Below are 23,485 nucleotides of genomic sequence, written 5' to 3'. Positions count from 1 at the left end.
TGGTGGGACAGAAAATTGCCTCTTCTCCTCCTCCACAGTGACACAACATACCTCTGCTGTTCAATAGCATTTTGGCATTTGCCAGTTCATGTACATTATGCATACATACTTCTCCCAGTCTGCTTCAGAGAAGTCCCTTCTATATTAAAGCAGAACATGACTATAAAAGATGAATGTTACCTCAGCAGAAATTCATCCTGCTTGGTTGAACTGTGTGGCCTTTCTAATCTCTAGAGTACAGATTGATTTTTTTTTCTTTTTTTAAATAGAAATAGGTAAGTTGTATTTTTCAAATATGAAGCCCTGCATTTTCACTTGAGACAGACTTCTTCAGCAGAATAACATACAAATCAAATTTGTCTCCTATGCCCACAAGCAAAATATTCATCAGCCCTGTCGTAAACTCCATTTTCAAATACAGTGTGTGTATACACACTTTTACAACACTATTGTGTACTTCTTAATCTCCTTCCTTCTGAAGATCCTGAAGCATTTCAAAATAACTTGGTCCCACAGCACCCCTGTGAGGTAGGTAAAATATCATTATTCCCCTATATACAGATTGGGAAACTCAGCCACACAGCAGGTAAGTCATGCCCAAGGAACACACAGAGTTGTGGCAGATCTGTGAATAAAACCAAGCTCTCCTGGATCCCTCTCCTATCTGTTAGATGTAAGATCATCTCCCCTTCCTTAATATTAAATTTAAAATAGATTATGGATGCTCAAATGACGATTTCCTTTTGGTCTCTCAGAAGAGCAAACATACATGCAGAGATGGATTTTTCATGGTGGTGACTAAGATTTCCCCTATTCTGATAAGGCTCCTGGAGCAGAAGTACAGTTGTGGAGCACACTCCTTACTATTTTCACATGTCCCCAGGAATGTAAGAGAACTGCTGAATTCTTCTGCTAGTTCTGCAGTTAATGAAAAATAATTGGCTGCACCCTGCCAGTATGAATGCCTTTGCGCTACTGCAGCAACACCGGCAGCTGGTCCAGTCTTTATGCTGCTGAATTCCCCACTTAATCTTTCCGATTTTTACAATTTGTGGGTTTTGGTGAAAAACCGACACATTTCTAAATAGCTGTTGTTGGAATAATGAACCATGGGAGACTAAGCAAACCGGAACAGCAGAAGGCTCCCTCGATGCACTGAGTATCTAAAATAAGTGCCCTGATCCACATGATATGTCATCTTACTGTGGAGAGGTACAATACATAGGAAAGTAGAAAATGTGTTTTTCTTTTTACAGATTAAAATTTAAAAAGTAAGAAATCTGTGTTAAGTCACGACTACAGAGAAACTAACTAACTCCCTGTCACCTGATGCAGAACCTCAGCTGCTAGGAAATCTGCCATGGATCACAGAGAGGTCAATGCTTGAGTACTTCACTTCTGCAAATATAGAAAGGCTAAAATGCTCGCCTTGTACCTATTCCTAGAATAGAGACGGATATTGTAAGTTGTCCCTTCTCTGGATTCACGGAACAGATTACCTAGAAAGGGCAACTGGACAGATAGCACAGATTAATTCATTGTCTTTCCCTCACCAAATCCAAGGTGCTAGCAAAAATGTGTCAGGGTGCTTCTACCATAAGTAACCCATCTATTTTGAAAAATAGAAAGAAATCTTAGAGAAATTAACAGTGACTGCACAAGTGTATTTGCTGTAAAAAGGTGGCTTTTCCACAACTGGTGTGGCTTAGGCATAATATCACTCAGTGTGTGCAAAAACACCCTTCTATGGATTTCTTTTTGTAATTTCAGCTTATATATTGAATATCTTTAACAGGTAGTTTGACATTAACTGATTGATATACAGCAGTTTGTATTGCAAACATGCTGCTCATATCGTAAACGAGGACTGGGATTTCCTTGCAATGAACACCCTGGAACAATTACTTTGTATTTTTATAAGCTTTCCTTATTTGCTACCTTGCAGCTCACCGGTGTAACTGCACCTGGTAAATACCTTTCTCTACGTACACTACAGAGATAATGGATATAGGAGCTCCACAGAGTCATCAGTAGGTGATCAACAGCCCTGGGTCTAAGCAACTCTAACATGAGGCTCCTCTTCTGTCTCCTGCCCCAGGCTGGTGTATGTTACCGAAGGCTCCAGCTGGCTGGTGGCTGGCAGGTCTACAACAGGTCCTGAAGGGTTTCGAAACTGCTTGTACACCCGAGGATCCTGGGCTACGTAGGTGGACGTGGAGGAGTACAGCACCAGCCCAACAAGGATAGTGAAGAATGACAACAAGTAAAGTCCTGAAAACTAAGCAGAAATAAAAGTAGAGTCATTAGACACAGCACAATTTCTCCTGAGCTCATGAAGACCCCCAGACAGGGGTGTTTTGGCACACATCACAAACTCCCTATCACTGGGACGCTGACTTTTTATGGGAATGTCTCTTTGAAAATTGATTTGCTCCCATCAGCTCCCCTGTCTTCCATAACCAACAGCTAACCAGTGCCTTCCCATGGCGCAGGCACATTAAGTATTGATCGGGTGTGAACTGGAAAAGCTGGGTTCTGGTCACAGAGCCAAAGCTGATTTTGTTGTGCTTTTAGATGCCAACTACTTCTCTGAGTCCAAGTTTCTTTAGCTCCAGGGTAGGGTACTATCACCTACAGTTTTCTGACAGGTAGTGGACAAATCTGAAGTTAATTACAGTTAAACCACATGTCTGTGAAGTATAGCATGCTGTTAGTAATATAAAATCATCATTAAATAAATGTTTAAATAAGCATTTAATATATATATGTTTTAAAAAAATTAATTTTAATAAAGGCATTTAAAAAGCCCACCTGCAGCTTCTCTTATGTGTAAACAGAAAGAAGATGCTAGAAGATTTAATGGGAGTTGGATGAACTTCAGCCACAAAACAGTCTCTGAGTTGACCTCAAGAGGTTCGAAAGTACGTATGTATGGAGAGCAGTTAACTGAAAGCTCAAGTACACATATTTTGGCACACACCTCCACTAGATCAGAGGTCAGCCTGAATTTTATGACATATCCAGACTCAGTGTGCCTGGACTAAAAATACAACACAAATAACCTTTCTGGCAACACATTAGTCCTTGCAGACAAAGGTAAAGGCAAAGGCAGGGGTTTCAAAAGCACAGACCACTGGATATTAGCTTTAGATACAGGCTTCCTGCTGTGGGGGGCACAAAAATGACTTTAAGCCCATATGACCTGCCTCCCGATCCTAGACTACAAGTAATTTCTTCTTGCATGCTGTGTGTGAGAAGCCACGAAGGACAAGTTGCATAGCCAATTTGTTGGTGGAGATACAGAACTGCTTTGTATTTAGTGGGACTTTAAAAAGGGCCTGTATTCTGCAACTGTCAGGGATCCGTACTTGAACACCAACAGCTAGCTGCAATCTGTTACAGCTGATTCATGAGGTACTTCACTATTTTACATAAAGGTGTCTGCAAGTCTGTTTTTTAATCCTAACTGACTATGCTTTGATGGATGCCCAGTTTGTTTCCTCTCGATCACTTCAGCACAGCACAAAATGGATAGACTGGACCATATTATCTTAGAAGCTTTTTAGCAATTCTGCTTTTTTTTTTTTATTTAAAAAAATAAGCATTGTGGAGAAAGTAAACTTTACTTAAGCTAACTTTGTAGTGAAGTTAATTTGTTGCCATTTAATAAACCTACAAAACCTATGTCCAACTTCCCACCTGAGGAAGCATTTGGCTTTTTTACAGAATCCACAGTATCTTTGAAAGATTTAGACATACAACCCATGGTGTATGTGCTTTTGTTTCCCACAGATGGTATGCATGTTTTAGAGGAAAAGGACCATAATGGGGAAAGTTTAAAGTGTGTCAGAAGGATCACAGGGTAGTAAGAGTTCTGCTTTTCATCAGCTCTTAATTGCTTTTTTCCAGGAATGTCACCAGGTCTTCACATGTCATCTGGCAGTATGATCTGATGTAATCGTCCAGATGTCCCACCAGCCACAAAGACAGTGTCGAGCCTCACCCTGTGTCTGTTGAAGGATTCCTCCTGTGTGACACAGCTCTGAAAGGACTGTTCAGGCTTACATCTCCCCCATGTGGCAATCAAACCCAAGTCAATAATTTCAAAGCACTTTCCAGTTGACTTTTTTACCTATTTTCAGTTTAATTTTGCTCTCAGCACTTCCCTCCCTGCCCCACCTCCTCTTTGCACGTCAGCTTGGGTACCACTTGGCTGCAGTGGACTTGACTAAGCTGAAACAAAACTCGGGAGCCAAATGCATCTAGTTTCCCAAGCTGGGAAGTAGTTCCCTGGTTTCCCACTGTCCTTCCTTCCCACCTTATGCCTGAATTTCTCACCCTGGACAGCCAGCTGGCTTGCTCCACTGTATAACCAGAGTGCCAGACAGCTTTGTGATTGCCTTGCATCCTGCTGTGAAGAATCTGTGGGGCTTCCAGCAGCTCAATTTGCTCTTCTTCTTGCTCTAGGAGCTGCCCAGCCAAAACCAATTCACTTTTGCTTTAGTTCATGTCTCCAGCTCTACCATATCCCCCCTCCGCCTGGCCATACCACCTTTCATTCCTCTCTCAGGGGTTTCCTGCCAGTGGGCTCTTTCGCCCGATAATATTCCCTCTATGGCAATGTCCCCCCAGTGGCAGCTCTCCAGCCTCGGAGAAAGGGTTTGGATGAAGCTGGGGGAAATCTAAACAAAGGCCTGCGAATCATTTGTCTTTGGTATCTATGCACAGCTAGTGCAAAGAGACCTGGATCCTGACAGCCCTATCCCAATTTCATCTTTACCTTCCTTAGAAACAAGTTAAGGTTCAGGGTTCAGGCTGAATTGTTTTCTGCAGCAGCTCTCTGCAGCACTGAAGTAGAAGGGTTGTTACTAAGGTTAATGTAGGAATATACACCGTAGGTATAGGAGAAATCTCTGTTTTTTGTCAATACTCTGTCAGATTGACCCAAATCCCCCTGAAATCAATGGGTATTTTCCTCCAAATAAGATGGCAGTGAATCCAGCAGTGTGATGGGAGGATGCTGACTTAGTTCATCAAATACAAAACTTGCTGTTCACTGCACTGTGTTCCTCAGACTCTAGCTGAAATCTGTATTTTATTGAAGATAGGATTTCCAGGCACAATCTACTGCTATGTCTACACGTAGGTTTTGTGGTTTTTTTCATCTTGACCTGCAAACGTCGTCTGCTGAGATTCACCATCAAAAAAGAGCAAAAAGAGACACATTCAAGCCCATCAGAAAGAGCTATTCCTAAGAAATGAAGTGAGGGAAGATCGTTTTTCATTGCTACCCTCTACACAACTGCAGTACCAAACTGCAGGCTCTCAGGAAGTGTGTAATTCCTCTCTTTGTCTAAAAAGCTACTTCAGAATGATATTGTGCATAATTTTTCTGACTTATCTCTTACTTTCTACAGAAAGATCTTTCCTCTAAGAAAAATTATTTTAAAAATATCCAGATTTGTCTCTCCAAATCCCACTTCCCTCCATGCTAAACAGGATAACTATAAGCTGTTCAAAGACTAACATGGTCAGAATGTTTTTAGCTCAGATTAGCTAAACGGTATTGCAAACCCTACAGTAAGCAACCCAAAAATAACAGGTTTCTATACCATTAAATAATTTTACTATAGATTTTGTATCTAAACATATAGGTACATATGTATATAAGTGTGCTTATCATGTAGTTTATTGAGAGACCAGATGATTTTGTGACTAAATCAATGACCTAGCACTCTTGAGTCCAGGGATTGTTTTTCAGCCTATTAATTTCTTTTGTGAATCAAAATGATTTTAGATGACCCTCAGTTTCTTGCCCATTTAAAAGAGACAGTAACACTTGGCCACTGAATAAAGATGGGTTTACAGAATAAAAAGGGCAAATAGGGATATCATCTTCTGAGAAGGTAGAGACCTCCTTTGCAGAGAAAATCTAAGTGTCTTAGTTACAATAACATTTCAGATTTCACCACTGACATGTAAAGCATCTGTCAAAATTTACAAATAGTAGTCAAGCAGTCAAATCAAACAGTTAAACAGCCCTACAGATCTCAGCATGCCTGTTCTGCTCTGACATCTGGGTGCCTATAAATGCTTTCCCAACTGAAAGTATTCAATATGGAACACACAGTGATATTTACAAACATTAAAAAATCAGGAAACGTAAAAAAACATGTCTTCTCTAGACATTATTTGTAACTGTGGTGAAAATAGCTTACACTAAACTACCGTTAAATTTCAGCTTATAAAAAGCATATTTCAGGTGCCTGTCAATTTGAAGATAAACATACAAAGCAAAACCCAGACAAATATAACAAGATACCATGTATAACAAGATTTACTCAGTCTATCAAAACCCACAATGATTCTGGGTGAGTGGATGTTTCTGGTATTTATCTAAGAGATGTTCCTTAGGGACGCGGTACTTGAATGCATTCACCCAGCCAGGCTGAGCAGAAGTGCTAATGGCATCTGACGGCCCAGCTGCAGGAGCCGGGGACTCACCCCTTGCTCTGCTATGTGCTCGTGCAGAACTCCACCACAAAACCACTGAAGCAGTAAGTTCTAGCTGACCACAGAAAATACATTGTGAAATCAGTCTGACCTTGTTATCCATGCACAAAGTCTTTTATGTTAAAGAAGAAGAGAACCCAAACATATCTGCAGTGGTTTTTTTTTTTGTTTTGTTTTTTTTTTTTTAAATACTTAAAACAGTGCTACATACAATTGTGGATGAAGTTTACAAAGACCACTTGAAATTTAGTTTCTATACAGTGTTTTTGTTTCAAGTGAATAAAAATTAGGCATTTTGGGAGTAATTCAAGCATCACAAGATTTCTAAAATGAAGAAGAACATAAAGTCATCTGAAAACTTAAGATTTCTAAAAATCCAGAATTAATTATCCAACCTTTCAGTATTTACTCCCCACTAGTTTTTATTCCCTACTTATTATTACCTCTCTGCACAAAACTTGTCTTTCATATATCCTTAAACCATTATAGCTAAAACACTAGTACTATTTCCACTTGAGATTCTCGTGCTTTGAAGTAATCCTGTTGAAAAGATAGGTGCAAAAGAAATGTCCTGAGGGGGAGCAAACATGGTCTTGATTTCATCGTCTTGAATAGTGATAAGACAATGGCAGCAGAAGAAAAAAAGAAAGAAAAATTGTTCAGAAGGCAGTAAATTCACGTCTGGGTCTGGAGAGAGAGAGTCGTTCTACAGTACAGAGACCATGAATTTAGAAGGGAAAGCAGGAAGAAGAGGCATGGAAGAGTTGCTGTATCACAGCAAGGAAACACTGCGCTGATTGACAGATTGCTGTAGAGGGAATTTGCAGACACATAGTTCCGTCACAGATGTCCACATCCAAGTTACCACTGACACTAGGGCAAAACAACATCCAAAGTGACAAAACCAGACAGATGTGAGTCTGCAGAAAAGCCTGCACAGACAAAGAAACTCAGTGATTTGCTAATTTTGGTTTTTCACTCAGCTATCATGATAACGATCATGACCGTTATTACAATGGTTATGAAAATGCAAATTCACTTTTACTCAGTCCGTTGAACTGGAAACAGTCTGCAGGCGCAGACTACTGCAGCTGTGGTGCTCCAGCTCCATTTGTATTTCACAACAGCAGCTGTAGACTGAATCTCTTGGTAGGTAATATGAAGCCCGGCTCCTAGCCTACGGCAACCTAACTGTGCTTTTTAAGTCTTTAAAAGGCATTTTCTTGTTATATGACTAACTGAGAATTGTCATGTTTCATACATTCAGTGAAAAACTATGAAATGGAATAACTACCTTTTCCCCTATGTCCTTCAGAAATTTTCCATATTTTGACAAAAATGAATAAAGGAATCAGATCTATTAGTTAAAATTTTAAACCTTAGAGAGAAGTGATCTCTTCAGAATAGCACTGATGAAGAAGAACAAAAATGTACTCATCAGGTGGAATTCCTTTAGTCCTGTATTTCTGTTGACACCCTCCCCGCTCTCCAGACAGGCAGTTCCCACCACTGTTTCATTCCAGTCACTGGGCCTGGGCAGCCTGATGAACCTCTCTGTTTTCTGAACTGGTCAGTTTGTAGCATACACTGCATAGCCCATCACAGCTAAAGCCAACAGGGTTCCTGCACCAACTTATGTCTTTTCTCTCTGGGTAATTTCACACATGAGTACTTGAACAGGCGGAGATAGCCGAGTTAAAACCAAATTTCTCTTATTGTCTTTTATACAGCAAACAGACATTTCCACTCACTTTGACGAATTGATGAAGAGACTGAGCTTCTTTTCACGCTGTTTTCTATTTTTGCCTCCAATACAGCGAATTAAGTTTGCGGAGTGCAGAAGCTGCACGGTGGTATGCACGCACTCTCCATCCAGGAAGGGTGAGGACTCTGAGAGCTATGGATTCGCACAGTGCTTTCACTTGCATAGCTGCATATTACAGACATATATTACTTTATTAATAGGAACAGAAGCCAGCATCCTAGTCATAGCTCATAGTGCTCTCTGCTGACTCCCCTGGCTCAGACCCACGAGGATCTGGCCAAATTTGTCTTAGTTCGAGACTGTAACTGACTCAAACTGTTGCTGACTATTTTTGTCCCACCTTGTGAGGGGGATGTCTCTGTTTCCTCCCACTGGGGAGGAAGGGGTGCTTCCTTTGGGATTCACGGTCTGCCCTGCTCTTTATTGGGACAACAATCTGCTGGTTCAACATCAATTATTGCTGTTTGCCTTCAAGGATGAGGGATAAAGACCTGATCTTTGGATGATCACTGATCCCAGCCGAGAGCTATGAGCAGAATAATTTCTAGGGATACGTAGACATCTTTCCAGACTGCAGAACTAAGCTCTAGGCAGGGAATAATACATCTTTGTCATCAACAGAAATTGGGGCTGCCACCAGCACCAAATTTATATTTTGTAAAGCCCAAATGGCACCAAGCACCAGAAGGGCTGCTGTGAGTTTTCTAGACTGCATTCCAACAGATAAAACTTGTCCACTTGAACCATTATATGTCCTGCCAGATCTCTCAGATCTTTAATCTAGAGATCCCCGAAGGGACCCAAACCACTGAGATATGGTTTACCATGTCTTCTCAATTCTCCAACTGCAGAAGCTTGAATGTCTGAGCAGAACTGTTGGTTCCCTTGCGGAGCAGGGTACCAGGGGATGCTGGACAGCCTCAGTAACAATGATAACTTCTGGGCAGGGAGTCTGCCCACTAGAAGCAGGATTGCATTATCTTCACACTTTAATGACCTCCAGCTATTTCCAAGGCAAACTGTGAGGATGTAGTCTTCAGTGATGACGTAAGGTCTTATCTTGACCTCTGAACTCAGCTGGGATACAAAGTGGAATTTGTAGCTAGTTCTTACACATCTTTTTTTTCTTCTTTTTTTCCTGTCCATTGGCAGTCATATAAGAAGTTTTTCACTGTATGAAGGAGGCTCGAGCTGCAGGACATGTCTCAACACATCACTGTTGCTCATGGCAGCCAGAACCCAAAGCAAGAAGCATCTGGCTTGCTTCAACGGCAGGGAAAACCTGACATCAGCCTCATTGCTATTTGGTCAAAACAAAGAAGCCAAAGGGATTTTTGCCTCTGTCATTTCACACATGAGAGAAAGGCCATACTTCTCAAATCCCGCTGCCTGCTTGCATCCTAGGAAAGTCCTAAACTCTTAGATGCTGAGGTTATCAATACAGAAGAAAAAGGAGGAGGGAGTTAATGGAAAACTGTCCCCACAAATTCTGTTAAAATTTGGGAAACTTCATCATTTTCCTGGAATTCATTAGTGGGATAAAACAAACTAATGGAAAAAACTGATAGCATCTGCAGAAAAATCTCAGAGGTTGATGTAGGCAGCTGTAAGGCGAATACTAGCTTTGCACAAATGCTCATGATTTCATGCTTCTCAAATTTTCATCAGAAAAATTTCATAATAGGCTGCCCTTTCTAAATACGTGCCTGTTAGGGCAAAATGTTTGTGTGAAATGGCTTATCTTCCTTGCTTGGGTGCCAGGAGAGAGGGGAATGTGGCTTTCTTTTTTGTTTCCCTTTGTTGCCTGTGCCATCAGATGTGGAGAAAAAATGAGTCTGTGTTCAGTACCCCTGCAGTATCAGCAGTCTGTCTAATTAAAAAGTGCAAGGTAGAATGAGTCCTGCAGTCTGTTTTAATCTTATCTTATCTACATAGGAAAGAGATTTTTATGTGAAGTTAAAATACTTACATTACACTGCTCTAATTTCCTGTGAGTGTCCTTACTGTGGGGCTTCATTTCTGGTTATTTTATACCAATCACTTAGTAAGAGAGTGGTAAAGCAGTTATCCTTTTAAATGTTCTTAATACTAAAAGAAGGAGCACAACAGAAACACTTATAAAAATAAAAACAATTTTTCCTCCCCACTTTTACCTTTCAATACTCGTTGCTGGTTTGCTCTATCAGCTGTCAGTTGCCATGTGACTTTCTGGTTTTGTGTGGAAGTATTTAATATAGTAGCAGCTGTCTGCTGTACTTGATTCTATACTATTGTATATGAGGCTAATAGTGTTCAATGTGTTCAAAACCAACGTCACAATAATTGATTCATCTTGCTTTTTCTGCTGAATCTAATAATCTATTCCTCCAGTAATGCTCTCCCAGAATGGCGTTTTCTTTCAGTCATACAAACAGGGAACACTCCTACCCTGAGAAACAAGGAATATGCGGCTGCAGCCACCCTTACCATGAATGACTGTAAGCTCTCTGGAGGGACTATGATACGGTTATTTCTCATCGGGCTTCTCCATGGTCTGGCGCACTTGCTGCAGGCAACATGAGGCCAGACTCCAGGAGCTCCAAGAGCTCTCAACTGAGTCAATTCACAAGACAGGTACAGGAGGGAATCAGAACGGAAAGCATGTCCTAAGCCATTGAATACAATCTACCATTACTGCGTACAGCCAGACCACATATTCCATCTGGCAAATACACCCTCTCCTCTTGCAAGCATTATTAAAAGTGGGTTTGGCCACTCCCTCTAATCTACTTGAAGTCTGTTCTGGAACCTCCCTGTTATGATCACCAAAAAATTATCACCCCTAATTTCTGTTCCAAATCCTCAGTTTCCACCTCTATGTTCTTATCTCAGCATTAGTCTTTAGCTCAAATAATTCTCTCCTCCTCCCTGTGAATTTACAGATTAATTTATGTTGAGGCATCACAGTCCCTCAGTCCATCAGAAATCAAAGCTGTGCTACATACAGCAAACATTTTTTAGGCTTTGCACATTCAGTATGTTGTTAGCAGATGCATGGTCACTCTGTCAAGGCTTTGGAGCAGGTAAGAGAAAAAGCTCTGGCAGCCCTCCTGGGCTGATCAAAAGCCTCCATCACTACAGCTAGCAAAGTGCTGTCGTGAGATGATAAGTTGTCCTGTCCTATGGCATCTGCACTTCTCCATCAATACTAGAAAACCTAGACTGACCCATTTGGAAACAGCTTTGTCACAACTGTGCTCAAATTTGTCCCATCTTTTGCCACAGACATTACCTCGCACTTTGTGCTTCACAGCATTTCTCAAAGTCATTCAGTTCTTGTTGCCTGATATTTTAATCCTTTCTCGGGTTGCCGAGCTATTACTACAGTCACTACACAAGACTGGTCTTCAGATCAACTCCTTGGCATCTCCATCAGTGAGCTCCTTCTAGCAAGCTGTTTTTCTCTCAGCACATTGCCTTGTCCTTTATCCTCATTAGCCAGTTCCTTACCTAGCCTTCAATCTTTACAGTGCTAATCCTGTTCCTTAGCTTAATTGATAATTTTCTACACTGCACTGTACAAAACCCTTACAGATTAGATCTACCATTTGTCTTTTGTCTACAAAAATCTGTTAAATTATCAGACAGACATCAGATTTACATTGGCACGATTTACCTTTTGTGAACCAGGTTGCATTTTATCCAGTTTTCCATGCCCCTAATTATTCTTCCCTGGTGTCTACTTCTGATTTTAGTTTATTGCCTACTTCATATACAATTCTTCCAACTGTCTACGTTCCAAAGTTTGAAAGCATTCAGATTATTGTGTTGTGTTTCTACTTCTACTGTAGTAATTTCCATCTCTATTAATTATTGTGCATTGTCTTAACATTTAACTCTCATCCTTATTGAATGTGACAGAAGGTCCCAACTTCACTTCAGTGACAAACTAAATATTGTTTAATTTTGGCCTCTGCTGTCTTTGCACAGCAAAGCTATCTCTTCTCTTCATATACAAGAACTTTTTGCTGTTTGTTTCACTTTCTTCTTCATTGCCAAGCTTGTCTTGTCTTTTATAGCAATTAGACTTTACTCCTTTTCTTTTTCACGTGTACGGTATCAGTTTTCTTTTGTGACTATTCTCTATTCTTTGTTTTCTCTCTGTTTATTTCTAATAATTTTTACAAGGGATAGTTTGTCCAATTGCATTTGGAGCTCCCCCTACATGTTCTCCTCTTGTACTTAAAATACAAAATCCAGATTACTTTAAGTCAAAGCTAATCCAAATCTCCTTCAGGCTGATTATGAGACTTTTACAGACCTGAAAGAGCAGATACTCCTGCTTGCTGAACTTAACACATACAGGTGGTGGGAATAACTCCAGAAATTTACTCTTGTTAATTAAGAGAAGTTGCTTAGCAGCAGTGCTGATGACAAGCATCTATCCCATATCATGGGTTTGAAATCTTACAATTTAAAGGGAAGGGGGAGTTTAGACAAAAAGAAGATGCTTTTTGAAGACTTTCTAGCAGTTAATAAAATACCCTACTGCTTAGATTGAAAGCATGTAGAAGCAATGTCTTCTGACTGATTTTATGTCTGCCTGTTGACCCATTCCTTCATTCTGGTAGGAAAGATAATAATTTGGATGCTTTAACCCTGTATGTCTGTAGCATTCATTGATTTGTCTTTTAGGAGGCACAGCTGGAGTCAGCACTTCAGTTAGTTAAGCAAAACAGATAAATTAATTAATTTTCAATTTTGCATATGTTTCTTCCCAGCAGCTCATGGACCATGTGGATGGCCAAGCAGAGCTCTTAGCACACTTCCTAAATATTCTACTTTCTTCTCTGGTCACTTCTGCAAACAAGAACTTACTCAATTCTGTAAGAAATCTCCAAATTTATAATGTAGCTATTGCATTTAACCCTTACTGTTTGCTTTCAAAGATGATTCTGTCTACATCTCTTGGGAACGTATAGCCTTTGTTTACATATGCTAAGGTGGAAATAGCATTCAATTTGAAGAATCATATTTCAAATTCTTTGTAGATTTTCAGAAACTGAACCATATTTAAGCTTTTGAATGTAGCTGCTGCTTTGCTAATGCATGACTTTTTTTCTTTTTTGCTGTCTCCTCTGGGTTGCAAATTACTGCTGAGGTATGTAACTCGAAACATTGTACTCCCTTGTCTTCAAAAGTATGGTTGACTTGGGAAATGCTGAGGTTCTTATTTAATTGTTTTTTCCCCCAAAATAATTAGGAACTTAAGCTTCTTGGTCTTTGTTTTCATATTCACTGAGCTATCATTTAGAAAAGGTATGTCGTCGGTAAGATCCAGCTCTTTTAATAGGATGTTTTTGTTATGTTTTTCTGTCTGTGCTTTTTCTTGCAATAAAGTAGAAGGCAGTATTAAAAAGAAAAGGTTAGAAAATTCATGTGTGTTTGCTATCAATGTTGTTTTACTTCTTTTTTTCCTTTCTGCAGTTCATTCAAACCATTTTCTTGTTTTCTGTTATGCATTTGTATTGCTCCACTCCCCAAAATTTTCTTTTTCAGCCCATGCTCGCCAGCACCTTTAAAACGCATATGGTTTTGTTGAAGATTTATTATTCAAGAGTTAATTATTTCCAGTAACAGGAAGATTTACAATAATATGCCTGTACTTTCATATTGGGCTGGAGTTATGAGCACTCCACCTTTACTTTCCACATGACTCTTCACTACTTTTTCCAAAACACTATTTATTTCCTTCAGACTGCAAGAATTGAACTTCATAATGCAATCTGTGGTATATTTAAGAGACCTCAGAACAACTTTTTCCCTGTATTGAAACATAAAGCTAATTCAAACTAGTTGATGTGAGATGACTGTTATTTGGCTCCAAGGGCTCTAAGCCCACTATTATGATACTTGGCTTTTTGCATTTCTTTAAGTTAAGAATATCCAATTATTAACTCCAAATGAAAATGATTGATGGATATATAGATACAAATGATATAGAATCATTAAGGTTGGAAAAGACCTCAAGGATCATCAAGTCCAACCCAACAACACCTAACTCACTAAAGCATGTCCCTAAGCACCACATCTACACGTTTCTTGAACACCTCCAGGGATGGTGACTCCAGCACTTCCCCGAAAGCAATACCAACCCTCAGCATAACATTGTATAGAGAAATGTCGATGTTGGAAACTTACAATCCTGTGGTTCATCTTCATTTTGTATAAAAAATTAGAGGAAACTACTAGGTTCTATGCTAGGACTTAAAATGTTTGTTCATTATTTTGTTCGAAAAATAACAACTTCTCACTATAAGGTAAGTAAACCACTTTCCCAGTGCCTTGTAGGTCAAAGCATTTAAGTGCTCCACTGCAAGCAAGTCTGACCATCAATTTAAAAAGATTGCACAGGCAGATATACTGTCTCTTTCCTTCCTCGGGGGACTGTCTGCGAACAGGCTGATTTTACACATTTGTTTACTACATTTAACATTGACATTCTTTTTTCATTTCATGTATTCTTTTGAGTAGGCAATAGCCATTAGACAATTTGCTGTCCAATATGACCAAAGGCAGAACTCAGTCACATAGTGGTGCTTTTTTTCTCCTGACTGGTTGGATTGTCAGTATAAATTACTTCTTACTTCAGTCTGAATTTGGTTCTATTTATTGATTACATGGGTTTCAACTGGCCCCAAACACTTCTTACACAAATGAAAATTTACTTGTTTATCTACCTTACACAGGTATTTAAAAAGAGCATAAATGTGTCAATTTGAAAAGCTCTTTTGAAATTGCAAACAAATTTTTTAACATTTATGCTACGCAGGAAGATGTGACACTGAGACATAAAAAAATTACTCAGAAGTTACAGATAATAAAAAGGGGGGAGAAATGAAGAAATAAAGTAAATATGACCATCTAATAATTGATACAAAAAGCCAAAAAACCATATTATGAGTTGACAACCAGGTATGGAGTAGCAAGGCACAGAACAATGCTGTTGTCAGTAAACCTTGTCAACTAGGCACTCACTGATAATATGAAGAAATCTAAATTGTATAGTCAAGAGACTATAAACCCATGCATAGGTAAGCAGATCAACTTCTGGCTGTTCTCTTGCTGTAATTATGAACTAGTTCCTGGCTAGGAAACCAAATCATTGTTTTGTAATTAAAGAAAAGAAAAAATTTCTAAACTGAGATAAGAAGTAGAAACTGAAGTTCTTTCAAGAACAGAAATCCTGTGTTTGCTTCTCTCATGAAACACCTAAAGCTGTTTTTTCTAAATCAAAGTATGCTTGCTGTAAACTCTGGCAACTGCTGACTGCAGCTGCCAGGATTATCTCCACGGCAGATGCCTGGAAGCCTTAAAAGCTCCTTCTTGGGGTTCTGGGCTGCCTAATGCAGTACTGAGATTTGTTCTCTGGCTTCCAAATCCATGAGCTGCATAACTTGTGTCTTCTCATGCCTGAGATCTTCCAGTCCTAGAATACATGCCTAAAAACACCGGAAACTGTGTCGCTGCCGCCTCTTAGATGAGCAAGCAAAACAACAGTCAGGGTCTGAGAAATGCCAGCCTATGTTTCTTTGGAAGCATACTGAAAATAGGTTGTTTTCACTTAGCAGGTCTGTTTTGATAATTCGTCTTTTCCAATAAAAATGCATTCTTCTAGAAAACTCCTAACCAGTTCTGTTGTGAGCAGTCTTTTAACATGAGATTAAAAAAAAAAAAATTCCCAAGCTAAAAGCCCTGAAAACAACCTACAAACATGGACTTTTATGATGAGCTAGTGTTTGAAAAAAAATATTATTTAAGTTTCATTGCAACTGCTGCAATCCAAATGCCACTTCTTTTGCACGCTTTTTTGATGGCTCCAAAACAGTGAGTATCCATGTACTCATGCTTTACAACTAACGGATCTATTGCAAGATAACACCGTGAAAGCAAGGAATACCCTTTTAACAATGCTGTATTTTCAGAAAGCTGACATATCTGTGCTGTGTTGTTAAAACCCGACTGTTAGACTGTGCGACATCTTGGTAAGAGTAATTTCACTTTCCAGCTTCTCCTCTCTCGTGTCATTTTACTTCATAGCTTTTGTATTGTATGGCATCCTGCACCCACAGAGAAAGGTGAGCAGATGTGGCCGTTTCTGCCACAAGAATATACATTCAAGTGATCAAAGCCACACCTAACTCCCTCCCACCTCAGGGTAGCTCTTCAAATATAGATGCCTAACTATTTTCTAATTGATCATAATTTTGAGGAGGGAATTCAAATGAAGTAACTAACTAAATTTAAAGAAATGTGAAAATGAAGTTTTTAGAATGACACTTGGATGAAAGGCATAAGGACAGTACAGATTCATGGGAACAGAGCTGTTGAGAGGGATTCCCACTATAAGAAATTTAGTACTCTGGAAAGAAAGGGAAACATGCACGTAGGTTTCTGCACATTACCAATGGCATAAAGAATTAACTAGTAATATGATTTATCCTCATTATTATCAAAGGCTTCGAAGCCTTCACCAGGCTAACAGTCCTGTGAAATTAAATTCCATTTAAACTGAGAGTTTATGGGTCAAACAGCTCGCATATCCAATTTCATCAGGAAAATATCCTAATGTATATGACTGAGGAAGTAATAATGTAAAAAATACTTGTTCAGCCTGCACTGCCTCCTCTACTAGAAATAATGATGCACCACTAACAACACCAGCTTAAAATACATAGGTGTCAGTCCCTTAACAAGTGCAAGCAAAGAAAAAGATCTTACTGACTTCAGTTATACATGCAGATAAGTTAAAAAAAAAAAAAAAGTGAGAACATCATTTGAAGTATTTTCTCATCTTTGTCAGATGATTAGGAAAAATCTCTCTGGTGCTTACGGATAGCTGCCACATAAAAATCAAACTAATAAACAAACAATTCTCCCCCAAACCAAACCAATTCTACCTCCTGCTCCCAAACCACAGACGTCATATCCATCCTTCACTAACAAAAAACAAGACTGTCTAAAGCATATAGAGTCAGAATAAGGCATGGTCTTTATCTCCACAGTCATGAAACTGTGATTTTTTTTTTTTTTTAAAGATAATTCCTTGAGTGGTAGACTTTCTTAATTTAGGAAAATGAACTGAAGTCCACTGAAGACAGCACAAAAGCTCATACTGGCTTCAGTGATTTGGATGAGGATGGTAAAGTACATGCTTTTAATGGAGGCTCCTAATTCTTCTCTTTTGTTTCCAGAAAGGGGCAAATTTTCATCTCAGTGAAGACTACATAAATCCTCAATTCATGGGCATTGCTTAGGATCTGTGCTGGCAAAAATGAAACTGGAACCTACTGTCCCCAGCTTGTACCCTCTCTTCTCCATTAGGTTAAAACCCAGTCTCCTTCATGGCTTGTTTCTTGATGTAAAGGGAAGGCTGTCATCTGCTCCCTTCCACTGGAGGGACTCCACTGTTAGAATTAGCATTGAAGAGTCATTTTTAGAAGCATCAGTGTCAGCAAGTGAGGTTACAGCTAGCATCATTTCAGTTTCTGGTGCTGAAAGGTTTTGAGTATCATGTCTATCTGGTAGCCAAGTCCTTTGTCACAGATACTCTCCGTGATTCTAAGTCAATGAGAACAGATAGCCAGGAAAGCTTTGAACATCAAAAATGTATAAAATACAGCAATGCAGTGAGAATTTAAAAAAAAAAAAAATTGAAGATATGGAGCTGTATACTTAAATGCTGTGGCAGTGGACAATATTCAGCCACCAAAGAGGCCAGGTACCTTTCCCATTCCACTGGAATATTTGGAATAATTCTTGATTTAAGAAGAACTAAAAAGAGAGCTTTTATTTGGGGGATGCAGATAATTTTAAGAATGACGCACTACAATCTGGTCAGCATCTGTCTCAAATGGCAAGTCATAAATTATTAAATTTTAATCCAACAACAATTAACATCTTGAAATACGAGTGTATCACCAGAGTTGTGTCAAGTTAACATGCTGTATTTCTAGCTTCCACAGGCCTGGGAACTGTTCAATGCACTAAAAAGATATCTGCATATGGGGTAAGAGTATAAATGCAGCTGTTCATAAACTCGCTGTCCCGCATATCATGATATTGCAAGTCTGTATTATAAAAAAATTAAATGAAAACACTTCAAACACAACCTTCCCCTCAGTTTGGTTTCAGAGGCTCTGAAGCCCAGTCAAACTAATATCCTGCATTTTCCATGGATTTTCATTGATTTACTGCTATAGCTGCAATAAACCTGGCTGGTGATAAAAGTAGCAGCACAGGGAAAAAATCATAACTGTTTCTTGAAAGCCTCATAAAATTATATTCTGCAAGGGGCCCTAAACCACTCAGCTGATCCTAATTCAGCATAAAACTGTGTGCTTCCCAGTGAAGCGGGGCTTTGCCCGTTGGCCAGTGCAGCAATAAGCGGAAGGAGCTGCATATCTGAAGGAGATATACAGCTGGGCTGGGAACAAACAGCTTTTCAGAAGCTAGAAAAAAGCAAGTGTACACAGTCTTAGGAGGGGAATTAATTTAAGCCATTTAATGTTAACATATTAGGCTTCATTACTGAGTGCAGAAAGAAAAGGAGGAAGTGATCTGACTAAGGATAAAAACATGGTAACTAAAGAAATAACCAGATAACTAAGTGGGCTTTTAAATCTAGATGATCTCTGAGTATAGCCTCTCTTTTCCAATTTCCTCTGCAATGTAAGTTTGAAGGGTATGAAAGGAGGGAGACACTGACGGCTCGGGAAGTTGACACTGCATTTCAGGTAAATGCCCTTCCACAAAGTCCTGACAAAGGTCTTCTCCTTATCAGTACTTAAGCTGGGAAAAACAAAGGAGAGACACATGAGGAAAAGCAGTGATGAAAAACGTAAATATGGTCTTACGAATTAGGGGATAACATGCTTCCTGGAGAAATGGAGAGACAAGAGCATTGCACCAGGTGCTGGAGGAACCTATCCTGTTTCTTGAGTTGAATGATGAATTCTAACCAGATGAGGTGCAGAGAAGGACAGAGAAGTGCTTGGGGGAACATCCCAGGAGGTAAGAAGATAAGAGTGTAGCTTGCTCTGACTAGTGAACTAGGGGCTGGGAGAGGGTATGACTGCTTTCTATCAATGTATCAAAGGAGTACAGTGCTAAGGAGGCAGAGGCATTCCCCATGCTAAGGGACACTCTTGGCAGAATGACAAGTGGATTAAACCCAGACACTAACAAATCTTTGCTGGAAATAAGGTTTCTAACTGTTGGAGCAATGATGTTCTCCAACAGTCTCCCAAGTAGAGCAGTGGAGGTAAAAAACCTAAATAGGGTGAAGTAAGAGTTTGATAAGAGTTTATGAAGACGACTGCATGATTCGGTTAACCTCAAGGGAATGAGATTTTCAAACAGTTTTCTAAGCAGAGGGGTAAGGAGCACAGGGATCACCAGCTACTTCAGAGGTGGAACTCAACTGGTTTAACAGGACAGGTGATGAGACCCTGCTCTCAACCAGAAAACCTTGCAGTTCTGAGCCTTCTCCTGCTGAGCACTTTTTCAGTACAGGTCTTAAAGGAAGGCCACGATGTCACTGTGGTCGAGAGCTGACATGCACATATAGCAGAAAGACAGGGTCAGTGAGGTTGAAAATTCTGCCTTCTTGGCTCTGGGTATTAGATACAGGGAAGAACTGAAAATTTTATGCACTTTCTGCCTTTCAAGTTCCTGAAGTTTAAGGTCTGCATTTGCAAAATTGCCTTTTTTGTTACGTTTGAGCAATGCTGAGCATAAAGCTGTCCAAACCGTTCTGTATGAGTCTTTCCCTCTAACAGACTGATTTTGCTAAAACAACATCACCACTATTTTCAGAAGTAAATTTGTCCGTCTATTATTGTGTAACATAGTTTGTTTTTTTCTTAGAAACAGTGGACTAACATCACTAAATATATTTTGCCATAGGTATCAAATAATATTATTAACAGGGGATAACAATTTTCAGCTAATACCCAGTGTCAAATACTTTGGATTTAAGTGTGGGTGGAAAGAACCAGGAACCACATGCCCATTAGACAGACCCACAAAGCAGCAGACAACCTTTATATTGTGTTCTCAGTCAAATATTTGTTTCTATATTTCCTTTTCTTCTGTCTGCAAAATTCTTAAAGCCATAAAAACAAAACAAAAGGCAATATGGAAAAACAATTTTGTGATGGACTCAAGCTTTAAACTTTCAGTGTCTCGTTCAGATTTGTTCAAGTATCACTAGTATCACAAAATCTGATTTGAGTTGTTTAGCTACTCTGTATTTTAAGGCTTTCATTTACCTAACATTTCTCTGGGCCACCATTTTAGCTATCAAGTAAACTCCCTCTTACGAATAAATGATGGTACAAAGCAACCACCTCCTGTACTCTGATGCTGCTTTCATATGATGGACACTTTTGGGGATACTTGTGAATAATGAAGTGCCATTCCTTGCAACTGGAGACCAAATGTGTGCCTGTACTGCACAATGTTTTAAATATTAGAGGACCTGAGAGATAAAAGCTTAACTTCAACAAAAATCAGCTGCAAATTTTGATATTTACACTAATAGGCAAGACATTGGTTTGGCTGACAAGAAAGGTATAATTCATGGACATTTATGAGTCATAAATTCAGAATCAGCATGAAAGAAACAAACTCGTTATGGGGGACAAAAATTCTATGGGATTTTTGGAAGAATCCTTCCCTTCATGCTGCCACCCTGGGTCTGGTCACAGCAGCTGAAAGTTACCTCCAATAAGTAAAACGAAATTAGTGATACAGTTGCTGGTGAACAGGTACCCAAATCTTAAAACTAGTAATAACAAGACCAAATGAGCTCTCTTTAACAGCTGGAAATAATAAAATAAAATTGATTTTGGTGTGGGAAGCCTGAAGTGTAAAAAAATCTGCACTTTTACAGTGTAGATCTAACAAAGCTTGGAGGCTTCTTTTGTTTCATTGTTCTGCATTGATGTTTCTTCAGGCATACACCTATTAGTCAAATACATCTCTCATTTCCACATACCTTGTAGTGGAAGAGGAATAATCCACAGAAGAGGCTGTACAGGTCAGCCGTGAGTAGGGAGAGGTTGACGGCAGTAGCACTGGTTTTCTTTATGACCACTGGCATAAAGCTGTAGAGGCCAAACATACAGGCACTAAAGCCAACATACAACAAGCCTGTGAAAGAGAAACAAGAATCAAAGTGATCTTCCATAGCCTGCAGAAATGACTCACATTGGGAAGAAGGCAGCTGTGGTTTTAGAAAAGGATGAAAATGCTTTTTCAAAGAAATATGGATTCAAATTACTAAGATAAACATATATAGAGACTAAGAGCATCATTCTAAACATATAAAAAAACCAGTGAAAACGATATCAGCAGTGGAGAGGAAGTCCTTTCTCTGTGATCCTTGTAACAGCAGTGCTGTTTTAAGTCAGTGTTGTATACTACTAGTGAATACCTCCTGTCCAACAAAAATTTGGATGAAATGATTCATTCGGACACATCCAATATAGTCTCTTAAGGAGTTTAATGTCCCCAGCACCAACTGCGTTTGGCTGAGTTTGATGGAGCACACAATATTTTTGGGAATGGACCCAAAAAAAGAATGCAAAAATATTTGCAGAGGAGTTAGTAAGACAATGGATGAATGCAGGAGGACAGCACTCAACTGACAGAGGTCCTAGTCTTACTTTGCCAGTAAACCTGACAAATCACTTCACAGTTTTGCAGCTCTGTTCCTCTACCACTTTTTGTCTGGCTTCCTTAGTAAAGCTTTCTGGAGCTGAGACTATTTCTTGCTACATGTTTGCAGAGTACCTCACACAAATCGGATTGTTAGTCACTAATATAATAAAAATACATTACAGTAAAGATCTAATTTCATTTAAAAGCCTAAATAACTTACTGGGAAAGAATTCATTGCTTCAGTTATTACTTGATAAATCCCAAGGCAAATTAATCAATATGAAGTTAAAAAAACAGCAAACACTTCACTCATCTACTCTCATGCAAATCATATTTCTTAGGCTGCCGTATGCTGCAGAATTCCCAGCTGATACGTGCATGAGCCTAAATTCAGACTCATGCCACCTCTTCAGAGCATGTTGTTAAAAAGTTGCAGAAAATCTGATTGCCAAAGTCCTGAAAGGAATTAGAAGGGGGGAAAAAAAAGCCCATTTGATTTGTATCTGCATGTGGATCCACTTAGTTAAAAACTCTTTAGAAAAGCTATCTAAAGGACATGATAGTTTGAGTCCCTTAGAAGCATCTGAACTGAAGCATACATTCATCTGAAACAAACACAGCAGTCACAAAATAGTGTCAATTATTATGGCATGATAATGAATTTGAATTTATATTCAGAATATGGATAATCATGGTAAGAACTGCTTTTACTAACAGGTAGCCAATCTTTATGGTGTGCATTGTATATGGGTAACAACAGAATCAGCCTTAGGCAGTGCTTGAAAGAGTTGCTTTATGCAAACTCTGCAACTCTTCTGTAGTAGGCATACAATCGCGTCAAATAGAGCATAGTTTTGATCAATGAGAAACTGTTTGCATATATGAGCATTAAGTCAGCTTTTCTTCCAGGCTTAAGTCAAGAACAGGTCAGGTGCAAAAGCAACTCTGGATCCAAAGTCAGCATTCTCAAAATACTGGCGGCAAATCATCAGCTGGTCCTCTGAGCCCCTGCTAGTCAGTCTGGATTTAACACACATATTCAGGTGCTTTGCTGGGTTATGCTCTCAACTAACAGTATAATTTTATGGTACTGCCTTGGTGTTCATATTCTTTGGCAGCCAACCACATGCACTTCACAGGCTGCTTTTCCAACGGGCACTTCAGTTCCACTGGAAAATTGCTTAAACTGTAGCTGTCCTATCAGAGGTGGATGCAAAGTGGCATTTCATTTACATCTTAAAAATAATAGTAATAGTAATACCCACCAGCTAGGTGGCATTCAGTGGTGACAAAAAGCAATCTGGAAATAACATCATATGATTTTCAGATATTGCTTCTTCGAGTGCCAGTTTCAGACTAAAAATATGTTGTAAGTTAAAGGCTTGGAGCCTCTGCTTCCTTGGGTACCCCAGCAGTGCTAGCACCAGCCTTGGGAATCGCCACTAGTGCTGCAGTCCTAGGTGGTGGGATCTGTGTCTACTTGTCACTGAGTCACTAGTACCT

The 23,485-nt window shown here is 39.4% G+C and overlaps 1 protein-coding gene across 1 annotated transcript in view; it reads right to left on the bottom strand.

Moving 5' to 3' along the window:
- Positions 1-1,029: 1,029 nt before the first annotated feature.
- The window catches only part of LOC104471011 (solute carrier family 35 member F1), a gene marked incomplete at its 5' end in the record, with an annotated part of 30,464 nt that continues 8,008 nt past the window's right edge, over positions 1,030-23,485 (bottom strand). Inside the window, 2 exons of the mRNA XM_010086185.1 lie at positions 1,030-2,278; positions 21,318-21,472. Of these exons, the coding sequence (XP_010084487.1) occupies positions 2,054-2,278; positions 21,318-21,472 (380 nt within the window). The remainder of the gene's footprint in view (positions 2,279-21,317; positions 21,473-23,485) is intronic.

The sequence above is a fragment of the Pterocles gutturalis genome, unplaced genomic scaffold (assembly GCF_000699245.1).
Source record: "Pterocles gutturalis isolate BGI_N339 unplaced genomic scaffold, ASM69924v1 scaffold49220, whole genome shotgun sequence".
Lineage (NCBI taxonomy): Eukaryota > Metazoa > Chordata > Aves > Pterocliformes > Pteroclidae > Pterocles > Pterocles gutturalis.
The sequence above is the reverse complement of the archived record's forward strand: the minus strand, read 5'-3'. Positions and strand labels throughout refer to the sequence as shown.